Source organism: Cynocephalus volans, chromosome 2, assembly GCF_027409185.1.
Source record: "Cynocephalus volans isolate mCynVol1 chromosome 2, mCynVol1.pri, whole genome shotgun sequence".
NCBI lineage: Eukaryota > Metazoa > Chordata > Mammalia > Dermoptera > Cynocephalidae > Cynocephalus > Cynocephalus volans.
Genome location: NC_084461.1, coordinates 55900655 through 55921761, shown reverse-complemented (window position 1 = coordinate 55921761; position 21107 = coordinate 55900655). Strand labels below are relative to the sequence as shown.

The window sequence follows — 21107 nt, the reverse complement described above, 5'->3', positions numbered from 1 at the left end:
ACAGTTTTTAGAAAATGACATTTAATGAAAAATATAAAATGTAATATTGCATCTTTGTAACATGATTTGTATGTTTAGCAAGTCTTAAGCTTCTTAATATAATCTTGTGTTTTGTATGTGCATTTTTATTTGCAAATACAATGAAACAAATCTTATTTTATTTGACAGTAATATTTATGATGCTGACATCCTCATAAGGCTTGTCTGTTTTGGGATTGACTTTGACATTGGAGATCCTCTGCACAACTTCCATTCCTTTAGTCACTCGTCCAAATACTGTGTGCTTATTATCAAGCCAAGGCTGTTTTCAAGACAAACAGAAAATCTTGGTATATTCAGATTTCTTAAATCACACCCTCTGGGTGAGCAAACTAAAGAGAATTTAAATTTATGCTTTATTTTATTATATATTTAAAAAGAAATACAATAATTCCTTAGCAATAAAACTTAGCTTTTAAAAGTGATTCTTGGTTTACATGAGAAAATATAAAATCATAGTATAATGTTTAATTAAGTATCTACATCTTTCAGACCAAAGGGAGCTGCTGGAAGATGTTTGCTAAGGGTAAGATACTTTGCATGGCTGAAAGAATTATGGCTAAGGCTTTAAAAGTTCTCTGCAGGAATCTTACCTGAACAATTAAGAGGCAGTTTGTACTAGTTTAAGCAGCACATGCTTTGGCATTAGACAGTGGGAGTTCAAATGCTAGTTCTGCTACTTACTTGACCGCTGACAAGTTAATATCTCACTGTTTGCTCATCTATTACTGAAATTGAGATAGTGATACTAGAAGTATATATTGTGAATACAAGAGTACTTCAAAAAATCTGTGGAAAAATGGAATTAAAAGATAATACAAATCTTTCCATGAACTTTTTGAGGACCCTTCACATCACATGAGACTATGTGCCTGGCAGTTAGTAGTTATAAATATTTTTCCTTTTTCATTGCTTGGTGCTTAATTCTTAAAAAAAAAAAAAAAAAGTATAATTTTTATAATTTTGTGGAACTACACAGCAATAGAGTTAGATGGTCTTATACTATATTTCATCAAACCTGAAATGCCATTAATTATGAGTTGTATTCTGATTTGAGATATAAAAATGTGGTGGGGGGGAGTCTCAAAATCAGGAATTCATATACTCTGATCTCTCCATTCTAAAGATGAAGAAATGGCCAGAGAGGTAAAATAATTTGTTTTATTTTGCACAATTTGCAGTAGCAGAGTTGAGACATGGAACTCAAGTATCTTGAATCATAGTCCATTGTACTTTCTACTACATGAAAATATTGTTTTATCAAGTCAAAACTGATTTGTTATGTAATTTTACATTTTCTTCTCTAAATTGTTTTCATTTTTATGTCCTGGCAGATATAATAATGCAGAGAACAGAAAATAATGCAGGTTTCTGTTCCACTGAATTCACTTTCTTATGAATCTGCGTTTTATAGAATAATGGTGTACTTACCGTTGGTACTACTGTTATAAAAAACTGGGATCCATTGGTATTCGATCCAGCATTGGCCATGCTAAGTGTATATGGTCTGTCATGTCGTAATGTTGAATGAAATTCATCTTCAAACTCTCCTCCCCATATGCTTTCTCCTCCCATACCAGTACCTGTTGGATCTCCTGTCTGAATCATGAAGCCCTTAACAGAAAGTATACAAAAGAATATTACACTGTCCTTTTCTGTGTATGTATGTATGCGTTTGACTTTTATATATTTCTGCCAAGAGTGCTTTGAATTCAATGAAATCTTAACTTCCTTAGGAGTCCCTCTGAAGTGATTTGATTAAACCCTTAGTAAGATATACTTAAATTTGGGTGATGCATTTCTATTGCTCAACCACCACCTTATATTTAATGATTGAAACAAAAATGCAATGGTTTTCTTATTTATAGACATGCACTATCTTTCCCAATAACCTAATTAGAAACCAGTTAATACTAAATATTAGGATTTGTATAGTTTTTTAAGTCTTGTATAATTGCCCTCCTCTTCTCTCTCTCCCTTTCCCCAAATACTCTAGATTTCCTAGAGAGACATTCCCTGAGATTTGATTTTTTTCTCCTGCCATTTCTGATCTACCAGTAACCAAGAACTGTATCACTGCCCCATCCACTTTTTGGAATGCTGCTCAACAAATTTCCAGGGTTGAGCTCACTCTGTTCCTCAGGTATAATAGTAGTTCTCATAGATCAGATGGCATTATGGCTCTTCCATTATCTAAAATCATATCTTCTAGACCTAATCCCTGTCTAGTCACTAGGAATAGGTTAACTAGGTTGTTGTTTTATCTCAGCATGACCCTTTACTCATTATCTTATCCTTTGCTTTAGCTGATGACAAAATATTGCTGCTGTGTTTCTAAAAAGGTAATCATGCCACCATTGCTCTCCTTGATTCCAGATATTTAAAATCACATGAAATTTGTGCAACTTACCTTAATTATACGGTGAAATGTATGCCCATTATAATAACCATTTCTGCTGTGAACACAGAAGTTTTCCACTGTCTTAGGGCACCTATAAGACATATATTAAAAATATGAAACCTATTCAGAGCATCTTAAGACAGTTTTCTTTGTAGTACTGCCTCCTAATGATGTTTTCAATGTCTTCTGAATGTTTCAGAAGGACAGTCTTTTTCATACCCTCCTCTAATCTCACGACAAGCAAGAGTTGAAAGGGCATGTAAGTAGTAGTATGTTCTTATTGTTTAATGTAGTATTTTTAGATCACGACTGCTTACTAATATTTGAGTTTGACAGTATTTAGATTTCAAGGTCATTTAGCAATTAAAAAAGAAAAACAGCACCTTAAGATATATATCTTAAGTCAGTTTACCACATAGAGTGGGGTTAAGTTCCTGCGAAAGGTAATTTTCTTATAAAAACAATGTTGTAGCACAGTGACACATTCCTGACCAAGAACTTTTTATACATCTCCTAAATTTAATCAGCTTTAAATGACAGTCACACACTTACAATATGAAGCATTCGCAACAATATTACCTAATCTCATAAAATGATTTCATATGGTATATTATCGTGTAATAGCTCCAAGAGCTGGGAATGGAAGGGAAAATTAAGAGAATCTTGAACCAATGTATATCAGGAAACAGGCTCAAGGATGCATGGTTCTGAGCACTTGAAATGAGACTGTCCAGGAGTCTAGAACTGCCTAGTTCTTTGTTCAGTACTAACATATGGTATGATAAAAATTCATATCCAAAATAAATAAGTAATTTTTAGTAAATGTGTTGTGAAAGATGTCACCTTTTGGATTGATCAACAATGGCCAGAGATATTCTATTGTATTTGGTATTGCATGTTCATTTTACAAACTTTTAAACTGTAATACTTTTCAGCTTGTTTTCAATTGAAGCCTTTACATTTTCTGTTGGAATTTGTTTTAAAAACTTACAGCTACTGGACCTAAAGAAGAGGTAGGGGATGTCTAGCAAATGTCAGGAGGAAAAATAATTATCTTTCCCTTAAGGATTTGCTCTAAGAGGAAAGCCAGTTATAACAACCAAGCCACAAAACCCAGAGTTTTGGATGTGCAATTAATGGTCATACTGATATATATTTGTATATCACTTTTCAGTTTATATTCAGCACTTTCATAGCCAATATATTTTGTCCTCATAATAAACCTGCAAAGTATGTGTATGTATGTATAAAATTTCTCCATTTTCTAGTGGAACATAGCTATCAGAAAGCTCAGGAATAGATGCTCTATCAAACATTTCAATTTGTTAAAATCTCTTAAATCAAAGTAGTAAAATTTGCACAGTTTCTTCAAATATACACATTTACAGTGGTATTTCTGTAAGACAACAAAAACAGTACATACTCAACAGGAAAAAGTTTGATGTGAATGTCTCCCATGCTTGTGTGGATTATGGCACTATCTGAAACTCGTTTAGGTCCTTCAGCTTGAGTAGCTGCCATGACTTCTTCTTTAGAAGGTTTCTCATTAAAAACATCTCGGTCAGAATCTGCACTTTTTGTATCTTCTGGTTCTCGTTTGGTAAACTCAAGGAGAAAATAAAAAGATAGTGAATGAATTAAAGTTTTTATCTGGTAAAAATTTATTAAGAAGGAAATTTCATTTCTAATAAAGTATTTGAGGAAAGTAAGAATTCACATCAGAATAAATCCTTTTTTCAGGAATCACTTCCCATCATAGAACATGTAAGGCAGTTAAATTATTTTTACATTTGTCTGATATAAAAATAATCCATGTAATATAACAAACATGTATGATTCAAATGGTATTTAATTTCCTTTGGGTAGAAATTTTCTTGGGTACACATTTAATAAGATAATGGTTTTATGTGTGGTAGCTATCTACTTCTGCCTTCTAGTATGAACTAACTTACTACCAATTGCTTAATTTTCACTATTCTTTATTTTTATTGCAATATAATTGATTATATATATTTGTGGGGTACAAAATTTAATATCAATACATATGTACAATAGGTAGTGATGAAATCAGGATAATGAGCATACTCATGTTTACAAAACATAATCAATCTTTGCGACCCTTAACTAATATCTTGCTAATCCTCCTCCCCTTCCCCTTTCCCATCTCTAATAACCACAGTTCTGTTTTTTTTTTGAAAGTTCCATGTATTATTGTATTTCTTTATTGTCTTTCTCTATTTTAGCTCCCACTTATGAGTGAGGACATACAGTATTTCTTTCTGTGCCTGGCTTTATTTCACTTAATGTAGATCCAAGAGGCTCCAGGACACTTTTCACTATTTATTGCCTGGGTTTGAATTTCAGTTCTGCCATCTACTAGTTATATGACTTTGAGGACATGAATTAATTTCTTCCATTTCCTCATTCATAAATCGGGATAATAGTACCTACCTCCCAATGCAAGTAGTTGTGAATATTAAATAAATAGGTATAAAGTGCTTAGACAACAGTGCCTAACACATAGAGGGTACTATATAAATACTAATAATTGCTATTACTGCTATGAGCAGGACTCAGTACTAGATAGGATTGGGATTCACAAAGATGAATCAGTAAATGGATCTTGACTTTCCCCCCGCTCCCCACCCCCCCACCCCAGAGCTCCAGCTGATCTAAGTCCTGAAGCTTGGAAGAAAGAATATACATTTTGAGTGAATCTGTAGAAATCTCAGGATTCTCAGGGTATTAGGAGAATTGAGAAAAACTGTTCAGTTGTTAAAATCTGGACTTCTCAAGGCCTGTTCCTTTTACTTGACTCTCAGTAAGTAGAAATCCTCTCTCGTAAGCAAGCTCTACCTGATGCCAACTGAGTTCTCAGAAGAGAACTGATGCCCCAGTCCCTTTCTTATACGTTATTCCTTGATTGACTTGGATAGATTCCAGATTAAGAAAAAACCAAGCTAGGATATTATCACTGTAACATCTTATTCTCCAGTTTCAAAGGAATGACATATCTGTTGTACTATTTACATGGATTTTTAAAAAGTTTATCTTGATTTAGATTTGTGAAATTCTACTTATGTTTCATGATGTTGGATTTGAAAAAAGAGAAAATTCATATGTATGTTCATACATGTTCATACCATCTGAGCTTTACTTAAGCATATGTACATCTAATAAGACTGAAAGAAAATTCCTAAACATATTAAGGAAGCACTGAATTATTTATTTTACGTTTCTCTATTTCCTCAAACTTTAAAATGGAATATGTGTGCTTTAATCAACAGAAAAGTAAACTTTGGGAAGAGAAAAAGAAAACCTAACTGGTTAAAGTTTTTTAATAAAGTGGATGGAAAATTAGTATATGTATTTTTAGTGTATATCAAGAATTCTCTTTTATGATGAATTTTTACTGTATAACAGAGTTAAGTTACAGGTAAAAACAAGACAAATTATTGTCTCTTAACTATATTAACAGATTTTTAGCAAAGACTTTGAAAGTTATAAATGAAATTCTTATCTTGAAAGAAGTTACCCATTTTATGTTGAAAGCGTGGTTGGGTGGGAAAACTGCATGTTTACCAAATCCTGGTAACCTTAATAGCACAAAAGCTTACAATATATCAGATGAATGAATGAGTGTACTATAATGTCAGTTACTTTACTAAACTTTGTGGGTTTAATAGTGAAGAAGACATAGTGCCCTATATTTGTGGATTTTATAATATCTTGAGAAGGATAGGACAGTGTCAGAGACAAAAAAATATTGACTTTTACACAAAAAGTGTGACACATAATATGATAGGGGAAGCATAGGAGAAACACAAGAAGGTACACCTAACTCAGACTTGATATTATGAAAGGGATTCCAAGCTGAGATAGGAAATATGAGTAGGAGTTGGGGAGAGGTGTGTCCTGGCAGAAGAAATAGTCTATGCAAAGGCTAAGAGTTAAAGAACAGGCAACCATTGTGAATGGGATTAAATTCAGTATGCTCAGTGTAGCAAATGGACTTAAAATGAAGAAAGATAAAGCTACAGAAGTGAGGAGAGGCAGCTCTATCGCAGATAGCTGGGGAGTCATTAAAGTGTTTTAGGCAGAGAAATAACAGTCACATTCGGGTCTTGGAAAGTTCTCTGATAGCAGTGAGAAGGACAGAATGCAAAGGCAGAGTCTCTATACGTTAGATTTTCCTGCTTGGATGAGTAATTCTTAGTATTACTTAGTATTAGCTTAGTATTCTATTTTGAGCCCAATCTTGGTTAACAAACAAAAAGTACTTTTAGTTCTTCAGAGGAAAAAAATTCCTCAGGAATACATAATTCTAAAGTAGCACCATTATAATGAAGTCAAAAGGTAAAAAAGGATATGCATTTAGACAAGGAAGCTGTGGAAGTTCAGGGGAAATAAATTATGTTCAAGAGTAAAAGCTAAGAAATAATAAAAACATTAAAAAGAAAATTTAAAACCCCAACGTGAAAACTATTTTGGATGCAATTATGACCATAACCACTAACTTCCTTCATCTTAGAAAGACAAATAGTTGTAAAAGCCAGGTTGAAAATTTTTCAAAACATGATGGAAAACAGTAAAGAAATACTTAAAATCAATTCTTAGTTGAAAATTCTACAATATTAATGTTGTAAGATGGTGTTCTGGTTGTTTAGAAAGTCTGCTATTACTGCCAACATTCTCTTCAGTTGAGGCATAAGCCAAGAAAATAAAACTTCCAGCCAAACTGGAAGAAACATTAAGGTGTATGTCCTAGTACTTCCACATACCATATAGAATCTATTCTTCTTGAAAGATGTACAGACTATTGTTGGGTCAGCTTGAATATTCTGAAGAACAGGGTTTTCAGATGCTTTCATCTCTATAGTAGTTGCAGCACGATGCTTTTTGGCTATTCCCTGGAACAAAGCTAATTGCATCACTCTAATATTTTCTTGCTTGCCTAAGATCCGCACACACCTGAAAAATACAACGTTTTATACAGTAAAATCACCAGAATTAACTCCAGTCATGACAACTTTACAGATAAAAGCTAGGAATCGACTATCCTTTATGTACATAAATAACTATTGAAAGGTTTTAAAAAATGTTTATCTTCCCCCAAAAAGGTATTTTAAATTGGTAGGCAGCTATAATTTTCAGGTTAAAAAAAATACAATCAAGAGAATGAGAGCCACAGAGAAAACATTTATAAAAGACAACTGATAAAAGACTTATCCAAAAAATACAAAGAACTCTTAAAACTTAATAAGAATACAAACAACCTGATTAAAAAATTGGCCAAAAAACTTAACAGATACCTCACCAAAGAAGATATACAAATGGCAAATAAGCACATGAAAAGATGCTCCACATCATATTTCATCAAGGAAATGCAAACCAAAACAAGATACCACTACACATTTATAAGAATGGCTAAAATCCAGAACATTAACAATACCAAATGTTGGCGAGGATGTGGAGCAACAGGAACTCTCATTCATTGCTGGGGGGAATACAAAAGGGTATAGCTACTTTGGAAAACAGTGGCAGTTTCTAACAAAGCTAAACATACTGTTACCATAAGATCCAGCAACCGTGCCCCTTGGTATTTACCCTAAAGAGTTGAAAGCTTATGTCCACACAACAACCTGTACAGGAATGTTTATAGCAGCTTTATTCACAACTGCCAAAACCTGGAAGCATCCAAGATGTCCTTCAATAGGTGAATGAATAAATAAATTGTGGTACATCCAAACAATGTAATGTTATTCAGTGCTAAAAAGAAATGAGCTATTAAGCCATGGAAAGACATGGAAGAAACTTAAATACGTATTATTAACTGAAAGAAGCCAATCTGAAAAGGCTACATACTGTATGATTTCAACTATATGACATTCTGGAAAAAGCAAAACTATGGAGGAGAATAAAAAGATCTGTAGTTGCCAGGCTTTACAGGGTAAGGAGGGAGAACAGAGGATTTTTAGGGCTGTGAACTATTCTGTTTGATACTATAATGGTGGATACATATCATTATACATTTGTCCAAACCCATAGAAGGCACAACACCAAGAGTGAACCTTAATGTAAATTATGATGATGATGATGTGTCAATGTAGGTTCATCAGTTGTAACAAATGTACCACTCTGGTGGGGGATGGTGATAATGGGGGAGGCTATGCATGTGTGGGGCAGAGGGTATACTGGAAATCCCTATACCTTCCTCTTAATTTTGCTGTGAACTTATAACTTCTAAAAAACAAACAAACAAACAAACAAAAAACCACCCAAACTGTTCTGTTAAAAAACAAAAAATCAATCATTCATTTTTACAATTTTAACCTATTCCTATTATTTTAATCTTTCTGCAAGACTTCAAAGATTCTGTATTGCCAAGAACTACAATATAAATATGTTTATATGTGGGAATGTGCAGAACATATTTTTTTTCCTTAAAATATTCTTTAAGTTCTTTTCATTTACATTCAGTGATAGTATCTGATTGTAGCTGTTTTGTACTAAGACCAAATGGACTGTTTCCACAAAAGTCTTTTTGTGGTTTCATGCATTTTAACTTCTGATTTTATGTCTAGCAGGATGTAATGCTGAATTCTGTGGTTAAAATATTTGGCAACATTTAACATGAACCAGGCTAATTTAAATCAATAAGTAAAAGGCAGAGTGAAACTTGTTAAAAACAAAACAAAACAAAACAAAACTTGAAACTATGCATATCTTCTTTCCATTTCTTTTACAAACATGAGTGGAAACTTTTTACATAAGATTATAAACAACCAAGAGACCACAGAAAAATCCAGACAAAACATTTGGTTAAGTTTAGACATTTGGGACCATTCCACTTATCCTGGAACAAACAAAATTCCCATTGTTTCCCTGATGGAGGGAATGGTCCCCCATAATTGCATTTAAAAAAACATACATCATATTAAAGCTTACCGGTTTGTCTCTACGTTTATAACTTTAATGCCCAGCATTGTTCCATATAGCACAAAGTGTCCAGTTTCATCAAAAACTATATTAATTAATCTTACGGCATCCACCTTCTCTAACTCACGTTCCACAGCCATTCGTCGGCCAAATTCCATGTCTGGCAGCTGTTGCCTCATCTGCTGCAATTCAGTGAACATCTAGGAAACAAACCATTTATTAACAAAAATGTGGCATATACACATACACGTTTATTCTCATTGCCTTTACTATATATATAACATATATAAAGTTAGTGTAATGTCTTTTTATTTCCTAATTAGTGTTTAGAATCTCTATTAAGAATGTATATAACACAAACTTTTAGTAGCTCTTAATGTGTATTCTGCTTCTATTTAAATTCCCATTGCCTTTTTTATATCAAATATATTTGATATTTTAAATATAAATTTTGTTATATAATTGTTATGTTTTATATATTATATATTTTTATTTTTACATAAATTACATTTTATATAAAATCTATTTGATTTTTAAATGTAAATTTTGTTTATAATTATATATCTTATATATAATTACATATTATATAATGTATGTTATATATTTGTATATTTTACATAAAAGTTCAATTATAAAAAATAGTACTTTACACTAAATGGTAACTGGTTCTCCTAATTAAAAAAAAAAAACCTTACTAGTTCTCCTAGTTAAAAACAAAACAAAACTGGTTCTCCAAATTAAAAAGTTACTATAACTACTGCTTTCTCTACAGAAATAACACATCTGCTGCCTTCTAAAAGCCACAGACTAGAACTTCCCAGTGAAATATTATGCAAGCCACATATGTAATTATAAATTTTCTAGTAGGTACGTTAAACAAAGTAAAAAGAAACAGGTGAAATTCATTTAATGTTTTATTCAACCCAGTGTATCCAAAATATTATCATTTCAACATTAACAATATAAAAAGAGATAACTTACATTATTTAAAAAAAATATTAAGTCTTTGAAATCTTGTATGTATTTTATGCTTTCAGCACATCTCAGGTTGGACTAGCGATATTCAAATGCTCAACAGCCACATGTGGCTAGTGGCTACTTATTTTTTGGCGACTGGCCAGTTTGGGGATCCGAACCCTTGACTTTGGTGTTATAAACACCGTGCTCTAACCAACTGGAGCTAACTGGCCAGCGACAGAGGTTTATATTGGACAATGCATCTATAGAGTATGAAGTCCTTGTTCAAGGATCGTATGCCTGACATATAACAAGCACTCAATTTTTATTGAATAAATGAATTCTTATTATCTCACTAATTTATAACAAATTCATATTTCAGAAAATGTTTCAGATTATCTTGACATGGGGCAATTATGTTAGATTACCATTAGGTTAATGTGATTTAGGAGAAATGAGTATTTTTATTAGTGCTTTATAGTTAGGAATTTTTACTTTTCTTTTGATATTTAATACACAATTTTCAAGACAGATATCACATCACAATTACTCTGAATTAGCACACTACAAGCCCTCCAAAAGATATGATCATTACATTGTTTTCCAGACATTCAGGGCATCAAATAGTAGAATTCAAAAGTAGCTCTCTGTTGCAAATAAAAATAAGCCACACTCATGTCCCATTTATTTCTATCATTGTTTCATGCTAGTATTAACAGAAAATGTCCAGTTTTTTTTTAGATAGGGGAAGAACAATACACAAAACTCCAGAAATCAGGAGGAGGTATGTATGTATGTTACGGTACAAGCAGCAGGCCAAGGTCTTATAGAACTAAAAAGCCTAGTTATTACGTTTTCTTATCTTCAGTCTCAAAGACAGAGATACTGATACATTGCTTATTTGTATGCCAGGAATAGCCTAGAATGCTGGATTACATTTTTGTAGTGAGTGACTCATGATCTTTTCTGCTAGAGAGAAGACTCAGTTTTTAAGCCATGGTCTATAGGTGGTCACCTGTCCATATACAAGAACTTCATAAATGTTTATCCAATCAAGCACCTGATCAGAATCTTTTTACAGTGTTCTGGTCTTCGCAGGGCCTTTATGATACACAACTTCATGGCCATATGTGGGGACTGTGGTTAATAAATACTAAAAGAGAGCTGAACTGTTAGCTCAGTTGGTTAGAGCATGGTGCTGATAACACCAACGTCAGGGGATTGATTCCTATACTGGCCAGCAATAGACAGACAGAAAGTAAAAGATGCAAATTCACACCATCCCGTTCAATTTCTTGTCTGTTAAACTATGACTTTAACCAATTAGCTCTCCCCTCCACTGCCCTCTGCTGGAACTGTGAAATTCCAGTCATTTACTAGTCACTAGCATTGTAAATAACTAATTTAACTGTTGATGCTTGGCTTTTCTGGCAAATGATCATTCTGAATCTCAACTTCTGTCATAAGCTTTACTACTGACCTCCTCTTGCCACCTCAGCCCTATCACTTCAACAAATGTTTAAGACGATGAAGAAATAGAGTGGATTGAGCAGTTCAGAGTGTGTGTGTTAAGAGATTTATGTCCAGACTTTCTGTATATTTCTTTCCCTGAGGAATCTTGGAAGAGGTGCAAGTTGGTAGAGTTTAAAAATTATATTTAAATTATAAGTAGTATCTAGTTATCAGCCACCATGAAAGAAGAAAACGTCACCAAGAAAGTTTTCTCTTTAAAAGCAGGGTGGAAGGCTATCATGAGGATGATTTGGCTTACAAACAGATATTCACATCTGTCTGGAATCATATTACTTCAGGCAAACAGCATCCAATTCATGACCACTTGCCACGAAAACAAGAGTGCCAGTAATGGTTCACAGAATTTTTGAAGAGCTTAATGTGGGAAATCCAATGTACATTGGTCACTACAAAGGACTATAGAGTTGACAGTTATAATATAAAAAACTATTGCTAAACAGGTTCAACCCATATACTTTTAGAGCATTCAACATATTTATTATTAGCAGTCAGAAAACCACCTTGTGGAAATAGTTGATGAGACCCAACTATCCAGAGAAACCACTTAACTTTGCATGGATAAAAACTCTTATTTTACAACTATATACTCTCATAAATTCTTGTTACCAGTCTAACAAGTGATGGCTAAATAACTCAACACATATTTGAGGTAATTCTGTGTCAGGTACTAGTGCCAGAGATACAATCATGAGCCAAAATAGATCACATAGAACTTATTCTACTAGGGGTGATATACATTAACCAAATAATATGACCACACCAAATGCACTAAAAGAAAAATGAATAGAGTGATATACAGTCACATTAAAAAAGCTGTCCTAGACTGGATGAGCAGTGAAAGCTTCCCAAAGGAAGTAACCCTTCAATTGAAGTTTGAAGAATAAGTTAAATAGGTACTAATGAAAGAATGTGAAAGGAGAAAGAGTTTCATTCCAGGCAGAGGGAATAGCATACTCAAAGGCCCTGTGGTGGGAGGCATGTTCAAGAAACTGAAAGACAGGGAGAAAGGTGATTTATGGTTGGTTGGAGTGGTAGACAGGTGCCACAACATGATAGGCCAACATTTTGATCTTGATCCTAAGAACAACAGGAAGTCACTGAAAAATTCTAGGCAAAGGAATGACATGACCAGACATGTGCTTTTAAAAGATTGCTCTGGATGCAGAGTGGGTATTAGGAGGAAGCCAGAAGATACAGGCAGTAGGCCATGCAATAGGTCAGGCAAAAGATCATGAACTAGGGTAGTAACAGCTGTACTGATAAGAAATGGATATATTTGATGTATACTTAGAAAGAAAAATTGGCAAGACTCATGATAGAGGAGTAATGAAAAAGATTTAAGGATGATTCTTTAATTTCTGCTTTGTTCAACTACATTGATATTGGTACTATTCAAGAATACAGCAAAAAAAAAAAAAAAAAGGATAGGATCAGATCTGTTCATAGTAGAAAGCTGGAGAAATAAATTTGGGAGTAGTCATGAATAGGCATGAGTAAAGAGTGACAAGAGAAAGGGGCCTAGAATAAGGTTTGAGTATCTTAAGGGGATGAATTGGCAAACAAAACAAAACTGGAAAAACAAAACAAAAACCGAGCCACATAAATAGGATAACTGGCTTGGAAAATATCACATCATAAATGTAGGGAAGAGAGTTTCAAAGATCAACAGTGCAAGACAGAAAACTGCTGAATATTATCTTTAATACACTAAGAGAAAATAAGCGTCAAATGTCTATATCCAGAAAAAATATCTTTGAAGAAATAACACAAAATAAAGATACTTGTAGAAAAGTAAAATCTGATTAAATTTAAATTGCACTTACACTCAGTGATTCATCAAAGACTCTCATGAGTTTTCCAGTTAAAAACCTGAAAATTCTAACTTTTCTATCAGAACCAATAGTAGCTATTTTCTTCCCATCAGGTGAAAAACATATGCTGGTTGGATAAGCCTTACATTTGGCAAATTCATACAAATCTGTATCAGTTTTATATTCCCAGTTCACATTTTTAGGGAATTTATATTCATGAGGAGGCCCAGTCCAGTATTCAATCATTCCAGATTTATCAGAAGACACTACTGCTTTGTAAACTGGGTTTAACCGTATCTGAGTAAGAGGTGATGTATGGAGTTTGTCAAAAATATGAAGTGGCTGGTTATCTCCTCGACCATCGTAAATGAAAATTTTTCCAGTACTCTTCTCGGAAGCAGCAACTGAAGATATGGCATCCCCTGGACAATAGATCCATTCACATTGTCCAGGAAAATAGCTAAAATAGTAAAGAATTGAGGAGGGGAAAAAAAGGTCAGTACAAGCAAGCATCCTTCCCCCCCCCACCAAAAAAATGTCCTGGCCAGTAATTTAGTTCTGGATTCCTTGCTCAAAAGTAGCAGAGATACAGAATGGGGAGGAACAGCTGAGAATAGTTACTAATTTTTCTTTCTGACCTCATCAATGTAATGATAAATTCTGAGGAGCTATCAAACCACAAGAAGATAACTGCATATAGCAGCTCATTTACGTCCATTAGGCAAATAAGAAAATCTAGCCTTAAGATGTTCTGGTGCATTGGGCCAGCCCGTGGTTCACTCGGGAGAGTGTGGTGCTAATAACACCAAGGCCATGGGTTTGGATCCCATATAGGGATGGCCGGTTAGCTCACTGGGTGAGCTTGGTGCTGACAACACCAAATCAAGGGTTAAGATCCCTTTACCAGTCATCTTTAAAAAAAAAAAAAAAAAAGTTCTGGTGCATTGCTTTTTGGATCCCTGTAAAACAGTCTATATATAACTTACTTTTAAATAGGTTAGCATGTAACAGTATACTTTATAAATGCATTCCTGAAATACTTAAAATATTTTAGTTATGGCTATGCTCAAAAGAAAAGCATTGTCCTATCATACTCTCATTAATACTAATATTGATTGACATTAAAACTACAAGCTTTGAACATTCTGCCTGATGAACTAAGTGTATAAGGATTGGGACAGATTTAATCAATATACCAAACTTATACATTCGAATGAGTGTTGTCTCCTTCAAAATAGTCATTCTGAGAAGTTACACTATTATTCCAACCACGGTGCTGATGCTCAATCTTCAAGTTTTTATCAAAGTCTGAAATATACTCTTTGGCGTATCCTCAAACGACAAATGTTCAGTAATTGTGAATGGATTTGATTTTTAAAAATAGCTAATGTCTGGGGAAACAAAGCTGGGGAATAAGACATATGATCAAGTTAGGTAATTCTATTTGTGGTCAAAAAATAAGTTCTAACCATAAATAATGAGACCGATTTCCTTTAGTGGCTTCATGTAACCATAAACTGATTTTGAAGGAAATCCCCAAATTTGGAATTATTTGAATTATGGACATAATTAAATTTAACCCATAGTAGACTTTCTAGAGATAAGGTCTTTTTAGGAGGTAATTAAGGGTAAATGAGGTCATCCTAATCTGAAAGGCCTGTGGTCTTATAAGAAGAGAAATATTTCTCTCACTTCTCTCTCTCCTTTTTATCTCTCTCTCCCTCCTTCATCCAACCATGTGATGACACAGGGAAAAGCCAGGAATAGAGCCCTCATCAGAAACCAAAGCCTGCTGGAACTTTGATCTTGGACTTTGCAGCCCCCACAACTGTGAGAAAATAAATTTCTGTTGTTTAAGTCACCCAGTCTATGATCTTTTGTTACAGCATCCAAGTGGACTAAGGAAATTTTTTGACAATGCTATGACTTTCAAGCTGACATTCATTTATATGTTATCTTCAAAAAGACATGCTTAAAACAAAGTATCAGTCTTATTACTATACAGTCCAACCACATAGTTTGGGTATTAATATATGCCAAAATTTAAAATCACCAACAAATAGCTTCACTTCCAAAAGTGTGCATAAACCTTAAAAGAACACAATTCCATATTACTGAAATAAGTACATTAAGGAAGTTAATTCTAAGTACCAGTAATTAGAAATGATGGATCCTCATTAATTTACTAAGTAGTGTTAATTGGATATAACAAATCCTTGATACGATACTGTTTGGAATATTTTTTTTTTTGGTATTTACTGAGCATTTTATTTGTTTGGAAATTTCTGGGATTAATAAAAACGACAGCAGAAGCCTCCAAACATGGTAACTTTCATTGTATCTAATTTTCCCAAGCAAAACTCAAAGGCACATTTTTTAATGGTATGGTAATATACTCTGTTTAGGAATAATCTATAAAAGGGTAAAGTTTGGTTTAAAAATTATTTCAGTAAGTTAAAAATATATACTTTTAAAAAACTCACCCAAGCTTCAGCATATTGATCATGTCAAAGTTCACTACATCAAACACCTTCATTGCTTTATCATCACCCACAGAACAGAACAATGCTCCCTCAGAGCTAACTGCAATACTCTCAATAACTCCTATTTAAATAAATCAAATTAGAACATTCTAGTAAATGCCAATGAAATAAATATGAATGATTCAAAGAAAAAAATATTTTTAAAGTAATTTTAATTAGTGCAGTTTAAAAGAGTATAAAATAAAACAAGGTGAAATTCTTACCTAGGTGACTACGAAAATGTTTAACAAATTCAATTCCCTCTTCTAGTTTTTTCCAGAACTTAACATGTCCATCATGACTGGCAGTGATAATAAAATCTGTTCTGCATACAAAAAAGTTTAAAAGTTAATTCCTAAAATGGATCTATGAATCACTCAGTACCACCAAAGTCATCATTTACTGAGAATCTCTGACTCTTTCATAGTAGGTTTTTAAAAAAATCTTTCTTTATGCAGACCACTGTATTAGGGTAGGTAGAACACTGCAAATTTTGAAGATCTTTTCTGGATATCATAACAATTACTGTCGTACTAATTTTAATCCCAAGGGCTAGACTCAGAACTGAATTAAGATATTAAAACAAACAAACAAACAAAAAAAAAACACTAGGAATCATAGACTTTAGGATTCCTTATTGTTAAAATTACTCTTTAGGCAACATTTTCATGAGAAAATGTACTATTTTTCAGAAACTGAAAAAATAAATCTCCACATACTACTTTCATGTATAGCAAAATTCAACATAAGTTTGTTTTATATCCTTTCCAAGGTATTTTGGTTAACTATTAAAAAATTTTATATAGAAAAAATTTTATAAAAAATTTTTTATGTCCCCTGTAAGGCACATAAAAACAGAAACCATTTATTGAAACCTCGTATATGTCAGGTACTTTACACACATTACCTTAGTTCATCTTTACAGCAACTCAATTAGGTGAGTATTTTTATCACTATTTTATAAATAGGAAATAGTTTTAGAATGTTAAATTTACTTGCCCCAGGTCCACAGCTAGAGAGTGGCTTTCAGATCTACGTAAGCACAAAACGTATAAGTTTTTTTTTTTTTTTTTTTGGGCAGCTGGCTGGTACAGGGACCTGAACCCTTGACCTTGGTCTTATCAATACCATACTCTAACCAACTGAGCTAACTGGCCAGCCCAAAACCTGTAATTACACTCCATTGCTTTTGGTTAAAAAAAAACAAAAAAACTCAAGGAGCGAGTGATAGCAATGCTGGTACCAATACACTGCTTTGTACACTAACAACTCTGGACTAGGAAAGGTGTTAGTATTTGGTCAGAATTATCCTATACATGAAATGTAAAGATATTTAGATTTATATCTGAAATGGAATTTGCCTTCAAGAGATCAAGAATAGACTGATTCAAAAAATGAAGTAATCCGTTTACTTTCCAAAATCAGTGCCAATATAATCCAAGCCACTAACATATCTCATTCAGATTTCTATACCAGCCTTCTAACTGCTCTCCCTTTATCTATTCTTCCCCTATTGAATCCACTCATCTCAGCCAGAGTGGTCCTTCAAAAAAAAAAAAAAAAAATCTGATGTTATTCTTTTGCTCACAGTTTCAAAATCCATGTAAGGGATAGAAAGCCCTCTGGGATTTAGCCCTGGCCTTTCTTCTTCAACTTCACCTGCTATTTAACCTCTCTAAACTTCAGTTTCCTCATCTATAAAATGAAGATCATATACTACCTCATGATATTGTTCTTAAGATAAATGAGATAATTTATGAAAAGCCTTAGCACAGTAGCTGGACATACCATGAGCTTATTTTTCCTGTATCATACGAGGAATACATTGTCTAAGACAGAACCCTCTAGTTTGTGTTTATGTCTTTTGGAGATAAGTGCCAAGATGGGGATAAACCAGGTAGCGTCTGAGCTTCCCTGAAGAAGAGGGTACATTAGTTAAGATAGAAGTAATTGGTAGCTGGCCTCTTTGGCATTAATGGAGAAAATGGTGGAAACGAAGACATCCTGGAAATATCGAAGGACCTTCAAAACCAATGAATGGGGGATTTGGAGAAGGATAATAATAGTAGTTATATTGTTTGTTGAGCTCATCCTTCTCCAAAGCATGTCTTATCTCCAAAAGACATAAACACAAACTAGGGGGTTCTGTCTTGGACAATGTATTCCTTGTATGACACAGGAAAAAACATGTAGGCTTTAACTTAAACTATTACAGAACTAACAGAATTAAATATAAATCTATAAAATCCTAAAATTACTTCTACAAATCCACCTCAAAATTGAAGTTTTTTAAAAATAAAAAACTGTCTTAGAAAATAAAAAATTTTAGAAAAAAATTTAATTTAAAATTTAATTATGTGATAGACTTACTTGGTGCACACCACATGGGTGATAACATCTCTATGCATGTAACTGCGCTCATACATGGATGCACTGGGGAGATTATCCAGATAGACTCTTTCAAACTCTAGAACTGAGGGATAAAAAAGCAAAGTAAAAAATTTACTTTTAACAAGTGAATGAACTAAATACTACTTTGTGTTTTCTTTAAAATTTTCTAAATTCTATTTTGCATTTTCTTTTAGATTTTCTTTAATTTCTCTCAATTCACATGTAATGATTAAAATAAAAAGAAAAAAACAGTATTGGTTATGTCAGTTGTAACTTTAATTATTTCAAAGTACTAAATAGCAAAACTATTTAGTCAATTATGACAGGTTTGTAGGTATAATATGGATGCTTAACAACCCAGGATTTAAGAACTGAGTGGTTTTGGCTTAATACTCTTATGAAGTTACCATTAGGAATAAAAAAAATCCAAACCAAAACAAAAGCAAACAAAAAAACCTAAAAAGTTTCATGAAAATATCAGAAACATCTTCCTACCCTGTAGAGCACCTGCTATATGCAAAGCACTATACCAAACACTGTAGCAAAACAGGCACAATCCTTGTTCTTACCATGCTTCCAGTCTTGGTGGTGTAGAGAAACATTAATCTGAGAATCACATGAATTACAATTACAAACGGTAGCAAGTGCCATGAAGAAAAAGGTTGTTATGGAAACATTTAACAGGAGGTCCAGGCAATAAAAAAGATAACGCATTTTAAGGGTGTCAATATACAATGTTCAAAAAAGTACAAGTAGCTTCTTCAAAATTTAGATTCATAACATTTGAAGGCTATCTGTAAATTCAGTGTGATAAACATTACCTCACAGTTATGATCAACATGTTTTGGAAACGCAGAGCAGAATGGAGAAGTCACAGGCTTCCCAGAAAAGGTGATATCTAAGCGCTAAAGATTGATCAAAAGTTAGCGTAGTGAAAGGGGGTGAGGGAAATTCTTATAGACACACCATGTTATCTGGGCAGGCATTCAGAGCACATGGCTCATTTTCAAGGATTTAGTATGGCTGCAGCACAAAGTAAGAAGTAGGGAGTAATGGAAGGTGTTTGGTGGAGGTAAAGGAAGATCATAAAGGGCTTTATATGCCTTGTTAAGGGGTTTGGGCTTTGTTTTGAAAATGAGAAATCACTGAAGAGTTTTAAGTAGGGGAAAGTGAAAAACTAAGACCTGAGCTTAGAAAGATCACTTTTAAATTATCTTACACATTTGCGGAAAACATTTCACAGAAAAACTTGATAAACAAGAAAATTTATTCCTTTTCCCACCCTTTCTATTTGATAAAAATTAGTTATTATTCCACATTAGTGGCAAAATGCTTCAGCCCATGGTATCTCAAGAGTATGGTTTGAAAACCATAGACTTCGAGCTTTAGATGAAAAAAATTGTGATCCAGGAAGCTTAAGTAATTTTCCCTAGGTCAGAAACTTCATCAGTGGAAGGAAGAGTTGCAGGGGTGAGATTTTTACCTACTCTTTATGATTCTAAATAGGCACCGCTTTCCTCCTCGCTCCAAACACTAACACCGCTCCTGAATTAAAGCCTTAAAGAGTACTCTTTAAAGTACTCTTTTCCACACCTGCTCTTCGGAGTTAGCAATTTGAACTTCATACGGCTTCTGTGGGGATTAAATGAAGCGCCAATCACATAATAAGTATAAGTAAATGTTAGCTTTAGAATCTAACAAATTGGTGATCAATAGTTTTGGATACTTCAAAAAGTTCGTGGAAAGATAGAATTAAAAGATAATACTTTTTGAAGTACCCCGTATTATCAGAAAGACGCGGTACTAATTCCAGATCACTATTTCGGGACTAGGTGCAAGCACGGAGTGGCCAGAGTTACAAGACGACCCTCTGTTCGGAAAGCACAAAACCCCACAATCACACACCATCCCTTTTCGGCTCTGGTTTTGACTCAACCCTCTCACTCGGTAGACGCAGTATTTCAGTTCGCCCTGGGCCTATCTCTGCAGCTACCTTTCCTCTTCTTGGCCAGTGTTGCCTCCACAGGCAAAGGCCCAACCCAGCAGTCTTCATTCTCTTCATCGTTCTCTGGGGCCACTGCCACTGCAAGCTCTCTTTGGCTAACTTCCGTTTTTTCCGGTTCCTCTGGCTCCCGGCGCCTTCTTCTCAGCTGAGAATCACTACTTTCCTCCGCCATGTCAGAATCGTCAGAAGAGGCGCGACACACAACGTGGCTACCAATCCTATAGCAGCGGCGCAGCCCTCTCGTCAGGGTCCGGGCGAGTTTTGGGATTGGCTGGAATGGGTAGAAGCAGATCCAATCAGCAAGCAGCGCGCGCACAGATCTTGGGCCCGGGAGCGTTGACTACACACCGCTGAGGCGACCTGAGTTTGTTTTGTGGCTCTGGGACGGTAAGAGGTGGGCAGGAGAGCGCGCCGCAACGGTGGTAGTTTGCTGTTGGGGGTGGCAGCTTACGGGAGATGGCACTCCAGCGCCGAAGGTGGGATTTTACCGCCGGGGAACTCGATACCCA

General features: G+C 34.2%; 1 protein-coding gene across 3 annotated transcripts; it reads right to left on the bottom strand.

Moving 5' to 3' along the window:
- Positions 1 to 54: 54 nt before the first annotated feature.
- On the bottom strand, positions 55 to 20770 carry PPWD1 (peptidylprolyl isomerase domain and WD repeat containing 1). 3 transcript variants are annotated; one of them, XM_063085574.1, is made up of 11 exons: positions 20587 to 20770; positions 18573 to 18675; positions 16427 to 16527; positions 16164 to 16284; positions 13693 to 14140; positions 9389 to 9579; positions 7222 to 7411; positions 3864 to 4045; positions 2450 to 2531; positions 1471 to 1653; positions 55 to 301 (listed from the first exon to the last, which is right to left on the bottom strand). In XM_063085574.1, exons 1-11 carry the CDS (start codon positions 20768 to 20770, stop codon positions 158 to 160), a joined length of 1929 nt encoding a protein of 642 aa, XP_062941644.1. In that variant the 3' UTR covers positions 55 to 157. The 3 variants fall into 3 exon arrangements, with proteins under 3 accessions (XP_062941644.1, XP_062941645.1, XP_062941646.1); XM_063085575.1 differs by having other exon boundaries at positions 20547 to 20655; XM_063085576.1 differs by lacking the exon at positions 20587 to 20770 and having other exon boundaries at positions 16164 to 16186; positions 16502 to 16527; positions 18573 to 18624.
- Between the last annotated feature and the right edge of the window lie 337 nt (positions 20771 to 21107).

Coding starts and splice junctions, on each gene's coding strand:
- PPWD1 (XM_063085574.1), bottom strand. CDS start 20,770: ATGGCGGAGGAAAGTAGTGATTCTCAGCTGAGAAGAAGGCGCCGGGAG. Junction 16,285..16,426: donor ACATTTTCGTAGTCACCTAG/GTAAGAATTTCA, acceptor TTATTTAAATAG/GAGTTATTGAGAGTATTGCA. Junction 14,141..16,163: donor ATCAATATGCTGAAGCTTGG/GTGAGTTTTTTA, acceptor TTACTATTTTAG/CTATTTTCCTGGACAATGTG.